Genomic DNA, 7,204 nt, shown 5'->3' with positions numbered 1-7,204 from the left:
GTTGACACTGTAACTCCCAACACTTTGGCCACTGATAAGAACTGACTCATTTCAAAAGACCCTGATCCTGGGAAAGATTGAAGGTGGGAGGAAAAGGGGATGACAGAGGATGAGATGGTTGGATGGCATCACCAACTCAATGGACATGAGTTTGGGTAAACTCCAGGAGTTGGTGATGGACAGGGAGGCCTGGCATGCTGCAGTCCATGGGGTCGCAGAGTTGGACACTTTTTAAAGTGTTTTTTTTTTTTTTTTTTGATGTGGACCATTTTAAAAGTCTTTATTGAATGTGCTACAATATTACTTCCCTTCTATGCTTTGGTTCCTTGGTTATGAGGCATGTGGAATCTTAGTTCCCTGACCAAGGATTGAACCTGCGCCCCCTGCACTGGAAAGCAAAGTCTCAACCAGTGGACCACCAAGGAAATCCCAGTAAGTATTCTTTATTGAGGTAGAATTAACAAATAAAAATTATATATATGTAAGGTATACCACATGATGTTTCGGTATATGTGTACATCATGAAATGATTACCAAAATCAAGCTGATTAACATAGCTACCACTCACACGGCTACCATTTGTGTGTTTTTGTGTTTCTGTGTGTGTGTGTGGTGAGAACACTTGATATCTACTGACTTAGCAAAATTCAAGTACACATTCACAGCCGGAATAAAAACAACATTTCTGAGCTTCCCTTGTGGCTAATTGAGACCATGTCATTCAGTTCTATCTAACACAGGGGATTTAAAGAGAAATGGAAGGCACAGCTTTTCTCAACCTTCTCTAGAATTTAAACATGAAGGTTAGAGAACCAGCAGTCACCTTGGACCATGCTGTGACTTTGGGGAAAGAACCCACATACAATAATATGGCCCCTGATGTGGCAAAGACAGCCAGCCTGACCGCTTGCTGCTGGGCATCTTGAAGAGGAGAGAAATCAAATTCTTACTTGTTCAAGCCACTGTTATTTGAAATTTTGTTATAGCCACACCTAATCTTAAATGATAAAATAGTCAAGTGATTTGTTCAGCTTAACATGGAAAAGAAAAAAAATGAGTTTTTACAAGGTTTGAAGATGTCCTAAGCTTTAGACACTCCTCAGTCTTTTTAATTAATTTGCCTGTGCCCAGCCTTAGTTGCATGTGGGATATACTTCCTGGACCAGGGATCGAACCCAGGCTGCTGCATCGGGAGCTCAGAGTCTTAGCCACTGGACCACCAGGGAGGTCCCTCCTCTCTCCTTTTGACCTTTCCTGAATTCTTCCAGTTGGTGGTAGCTTGTTATTTCCATGTTCCTAACCAGGGTTTCCTGTTTGTAAGATAACTCAGTGGTTCCCCTAACAGATCTACCCTCAACTCAGTGGGGAGCCCCCAAGATAGGATGAAGCCACGCCCCTTAGTATGGCCTCTGACACCATCTCTGTCTCAGCCTAGCTCACTCTTCCAGCCAACCAGCTTCACGCCTCAGCCTGGGCCTTCTCTCCATCTCTTCCTCCACTTGCTCAAATGCTAATGTCTTCTCTCCTGAAAGCCTCCTGAGGCTCTCACCTGCGCCCCCCTGCCCAGCCATCATTAATCATTCCTCTGCTATTTCCATGCCCTTTGCTATGCCTCTAACAGATTCTGAATCTTGTTTGACCTACAGGTTTCCAGTTTCCAGTGCACGATTTTGCACCCTGAACAGATACTTGAATTCAGGAACCAAAGCTTCTGTATCTGTACTTTGTCTTGCTGAATCCACTACTTTAAATCCAGAAGGTGCTCAAGAAAATATACACTGAGATGAAGGAAACTGTTAGTCGCTCTGTCATGCCCGACTCTTTGCGATCCCAAGGCTCCTCTGTCCATGAGACTCTCCAGGCAAGAATACTGGAGCGGGTAGCCACTCCCTTCTCCAGGGGATCTTCCTGACGCAGGGACCAAACCTGGGTCTCCTGAGTTGCAGGCAGATTCTTTATTGTCTGACCCACTAGAGAAGCCCTGAGATGAAGAAAGGGGATTTGTTCACTTTTCATGTTACTAAAAATGCTTTAGTTTGCAAGTGCTTTTCATGTCCTATCCAACTCTATTAGGATTCTCCAGGAAAACAGAATAGGATATTTGTTGTTTAGTTGCTAAGTTGTGTCTGACTCTGCAACCCCATGGACTGTAGCCCGCCAGGCTCCTTTGTCCATGGGATTTCCCAGGCAAGAATACTGGAGTGTGTTGCCCTCTCCATCTCCAGAGGATCTTCCTGACCCAGGAATTGAACCTGAGTCTCCTGCTAGGCAAATGGATTCTTTACCACTGAGCCACCTGGGAAGCCTAGAACATAAATACTATGATGTAAAATTAAATACTAAATACTGACATAAAGTCAGTACATCTTATGTTACATGATATGGAAATAAGAAGAAAACATATTTGCTTAATATATGTAAATACAACATATTCATAACAAATAAGGAGGAAATATTCACAACAGAGTCCTTGTTTCTGTAACTAGTCAGATGGTGGCAGTTGGTGTTTATAACCACCTTCTATTACTCATTCTGTACTGAGTCCCTTGTTTATGTCACAGAAGCACGATGTCAGGGGATCAAAGTTGGCAGGCAAGTTACATTCTTCACAGCACTGGAAGCTGGGGTAAGACTCGGGGGTGGAGGTTACAGCCTCGGTGACCTTATCTTGATCTCTACAGGTAATGGTCGTAGCGATGGGTGTCTTTGCAGCACTTAAGAAAAGACATACACAGAACATAGGATTAGAATTTTTCTTCTTGGTCCACCTGTTACAACTGTCAGGGGGATCTGGAAAGTTTGGGCCTGGAACCAATCAAACCCATGACACCAGCCCGAGATGAAAGCAACTCTGCCCTCCTCCCAAGTTCCTGTCCAACCCCTTCCTCTCCTAAGAGTGCCAGAAATGTAAGATCAGGTTCCAGCAAATGAGGGAGAGTAAGTTACAAGTGCGGGTCACCCAGGTGATCACTGCAAGTCCGCCAAGTGCAGAGCACAACCCAGGAGGGTGCCAAGTCAGCCACCCCTGAGTGCTGGGAGTTACCTTCCTGCTCACAGACTGAACTTCCCTACAATGGGAATGCGACTGCTGCTTTATTTTTGTATTATTCTCCCCACTTTTCACATAAAGAATCTGAGGCATGGAGAAGCACAGTGACTTGATCAAACACATACAAGTAGAGGAGGAGCTGGAAATAAAACGTGGTCATTCAAAGCTTGATGCAGGACTCTGTTCAACAAACATGCTGTCTCCTTGGAACGTTAATGCGTGGGGACACCACTGCTTCCGGCGACCAAGTCTTGCCCATATTTGAAGGCTCCTTTCCCCCAAACTTAACCCTCCCTTTTCAGATCTACACTCCCTGGCGAGGCAAAGCCCAGGATCTTCACACAACTCAGCTTCCCCAGGGTCCTACAGGCCCATCCCACTGTGCCCAGAGCCAAGGACCTGCTGAGAGCTCCCCCACTCAGGCGGGGGGAACATCAGCTCAGCCCATCCTCTGAGTGAGCAGAGGCAGACAGTCACACCATCTGCAGCCTGCAGTCCTGTGGGATCAACCCGCTGAGGGTGAGGGAAGGCAAGGGAGGGCAAAGCAGCGCAGACCCAGCAGCTGAGAACATTCTCCTTGTGAGCTCACAGCCCCAGACCAAAAGGGGTAGAAAGCCAGATTCTACCCTCCCCACCTCGGTCCTCTCAAACCCTCCCCAGGTGCAGCCACAGGGCCGGGGATGATCCCGCTCAAGCACGGAGCCTCAGGATCCCATGTGAGGGGGTGTTAGCCCCTCTTACCCACATCACTCACTTTAACGTGTTGGCTACTTTGTAGTAAAGACAGATGACGACACCTATGAGCACGAAAGCTGTAATCAGTAAGGCGCTCCCAATGGCGATCATGATCTCGAGGTCAAACATCTTTCATACACCTGGGCAGAGAATTGCGAGCCGTGAGTGTGAGTGTGAGCTCCCACCCCTCCCCCACCTCCCAGTCACTTAGCAACCACAGTATGCCTCCTTCAGAGGGCGGACAGGGAACCCAAACCACAGAGACTTCCTTATGCATGGAAACATGAATCTTCCCAGAAGCCTAGCATCCCAAAGTGGTCCAGGTCGGGTAAAGGGTTTATTCATGGATGAAAAAGGACTGAAAGAGAAAGTCCAGAGGGAACACAATCAACAGAAACTTGAGAAGAATCTTTTCCTTTCACAGGCAGTAACATGCAGCTGTCTGTCAAAAACAAGCCTGCACTTGAGCATAGGATTTTATTCCCAAACACTTGGGTCTCATGAAATACGTTTACTGATGAGTCGGGATTGACCCCTTGCGGTCCAGCAAATTTAAAAATACTATTTTATGGGAATGACTCAGGGAAAGACTCTTTGTTTCAAAACATTATGCTGTGTAATAAAATATACAAACCCGTTTTATAAGTGATTATGTCCTAAGGAAAAGGTTTTCAATCCTCCCACTGACAACTGTCATGCCATCTCATGGTTTTAGGAGATTCATGGAGCCTTTTTCTCCTCATTCTATCTCTACAGGAGACAAGAGTCCTTTCTGCCCTTTTCCCCTCTCTATTCTCCCAGGAAATCATTTGCCTGGAATAAGCAATTTGCTTAACCTAACACAATGAAATTTGGGAACAGTGAGTCAGGAAAGAAGCATCAACAACTCTATTGCTAAACATACTTACTAGAGTTAAATCCTCTAGATCTGGATGAAGGCCAACTGGAAAAAAAATTAAAAAAAAAAAACCTTTCAGGGAACAGGGTATTTTATCAAACCTGTAATTTGAGAAAGAGGGATCAAATCATCCCTGTTAGAGGACTTAAGATGCAAGGTTGAAGAGCTCACTTAAGAAGCCCAGCCTCTCCCCAGCTCCGGTGCTATGACCCCTACTGGGCCACAGCCTGTGTGACATCAACTCTGGACACCAGCTCTTCCATGGAGTTCTGAATTCTGTTCTACACATAGGTATATTTTAGCCCCCATGAAACAGAAAGATCATTTTGAATCACTTAATTCTAAGTCTTTACCTTTTCAGGTCTTATGTCCCTTACAATAATTTTCAGGTTTTGACTGGTAATCAAAAGCAGGTTTAAAATTTCAGTGAAAAAAATAAACAGAAATGTAGGGAGGTGAAAAACACTCTTACATTTAAGAGTTTGATTATAGAAGACTTTATGTTACCATAAAATTTTATTGTTACCACACAATAAAATAATATGGAGGCATTTACTAGGATTCAAGCATATGTTCACTGACACTGGAAGATTTTTTTTTTTTTTTTTAGATTTTCATACTTTATAAGTTAAAAGGGTTACAAATCAAAGCTGAATAGGATACCTGTTCTAAGCCAAGTGTATAAAGGTACTTGTACCCAGCCAGTCTAGCAACACGAAAAGTGGAGACTCCAGGTGCCGTTTTGTTTTCACTTGATTTTAGGCATGAGGGATCTTAGTTCCTCCAACCAGGCCTCAAACCCATGCCCTCTGCAGTGGAAGTGTGGAGCTTTAGCCAGTGGACCATCAGGCAAGTCCCTCCAGATGCTGTTTTGATCCATTTTCTTTGGTGATACTGGGGCTCCTGAGCCCCCAGCAGTGCCGCTTGAAAGGACAGCAGATTCCCCAGCTAGAGCCATGGGTGGATCTAGGTGGGAGAAGGAATCTCTGGCCCATGGGGGCAAAGATGACTGTCATGGTGGGATCCCCTCTGGGCTGCCTAACTGGCACACCCATCAGTGGAGGGGAGGAGTCTCATGACCAGGGAGTGAGCAGAGCATGTCTCCTAGCTACAGTTGTTGGGGGTCTTCTGCACTGTTCACCTTGCCACTGGTGCTGGGCTAGCCTGAGCTTGTCAGCAGGACTTGCATTAAATTCAGGAGGAATCAACCCATGGGTTCTGTACCTTTGGAGTCTTGCGGAGTCTGACCTCCATGGGCACAGAGAACAGGATGGAAACAGGAGAAAGAAAGCAGTCCTGGATTCCAGGCCCTTTCCCTCCATTTACTTGATAGAACGGTTGGCAAAGTAGTTCAGCTCTCTGAGCCTGTTGTTTCTTCTCAAATGTGAAAAGATAATGAACACAGTGTGATCTGACGGTGGTGGCGGCTGTTAATGTGTGAGAGGTTTCGGTGCAGACAGACGTATCAGTACTTTGTAAACTGTGATGCCGGTGTGAGTAGCTGACCCCTTTGATGGTGGCTCTGATCCAGCCACAGATGTGTTGTGTTCCTGAGCTTGATCCAGATGGAAAGTGTGGAAGTGAAAAGATTGATTTGATGCAACCTTCACCGAGGGTTCTCTGCTGGGCCCCACCACAGAGATTCTGATTCACTGATTTGGGGGTAAAAGCTGGTGAATTTGCCTTTCAACCAGTTCCCAGGTGAGGCTGATGGGATGGCTCTGGGCCGACCTGTACCAGCTCAGCCCGTCACATAATAAGAACCCTAAGATCTTCTGAAAGGCCCCTGTTCAGGGACTGCGTCTCCCTCTGGTGTGATTCCTTAGAATGGGTTGGGCTGTAGAACCTGCACGATTAACAAGTTCTCCAGCTGATTCTGGCAAAGCCTGCAGAACAAGTGAGTAGTAACTGACTTAACTCATCAGTCAGATGTTACATGGTTCTACTGATCCATTCACAGCACCCAAAGCAGGATGCCAGGAAATCCTGCAAGCGAGGCCAGGAACAAAGTTCTACTCTGGTCTTCTTCCCAAGGCCCAGGGTAATCAGGTCACTTTCCTGCTTGAGCTGTGCTAACTTGGTGCTAAAGATCTGCAGTGAAGCAGTGATGGTTTTCCTGAGCCAGACCAAGCCTACTACCTTTTCAAGCCTTTCCTCTGACATGTGTCATATGCTTGAGTCAATCTAAATTGCTTTCAGTTCAGTTCAGTTCAGTCCCTCAGTAGTTGTGTCCGACTTCTTGTGACCCCATGGAAAGCCGCATGCCAAGAAATCTGTCCATCACCAACTCCCGGAGCTTACCCAAACTCATGTCCGTTGAGTTGGTGATGCCATCCAGCCATCTCATCCTGTCATCCTCTTCTTCTTCCACCTTCAATCTTTCCCAGCATCAGGGTCTTTTCATATGAGTCAGCTCTTTGCATCAGGTGGCCAAATTATTGGAGTTTCAGCTTCAGCATCAGTCCTTCAAATGAATATTCAGGACTCATTTCCTTTAGGATGGACTGGTTGGATCTCCTTGC

At 45.9% G+C, this 7,204-nt stretch overlaps 1 protein-coding gene across 1 annotated transcript; it reads right to left on the bottom strand.

Annotated features, from left to right (window-relative positions):
* Positions 1-2,527: 2,527 nt before the first annotated feature.
* On the bottom strand, positions 2,528-3,913 carry FAM24A (family with sequence similarity 24 member A). Its single transcript, XM_012103093.4, has 2 exons — positions 3,804-3,913; positions 2,528-2,714 (listed from the first exon to the last, which is right to left on the bottom strand). Exons 1-2 carry the CDS (start codon positions 3,911-3,913, stop codon positions 2,528-2,530), a joined length of 297 nt encoding a protein of 98 aa, XP_011958483.4.
* Between the last annotated feature and the right edge of the window lie 3,291 nt (positions 3,914-7,204).

This window comes from Ovis aries, chromosome 22 (assembly GCF_016772045.2).
Source record: "Ovis aries strain OAR_USU_Benz2616 breed Rambouillet chromosome 22, ARS-UI_Ramb_v3.0, whole genome shotgun sequence".
Lineage (NCBI taxonomy): Eukaryota > Metazoa > Chordata > Mammalia > Artiodactyla > Bovidae > Ovis > Ovis aries.
Note: the sequence above shows the minus strand (reverse complement) of the source record. Positions and strands in the feature narration are given on the sequence as shown.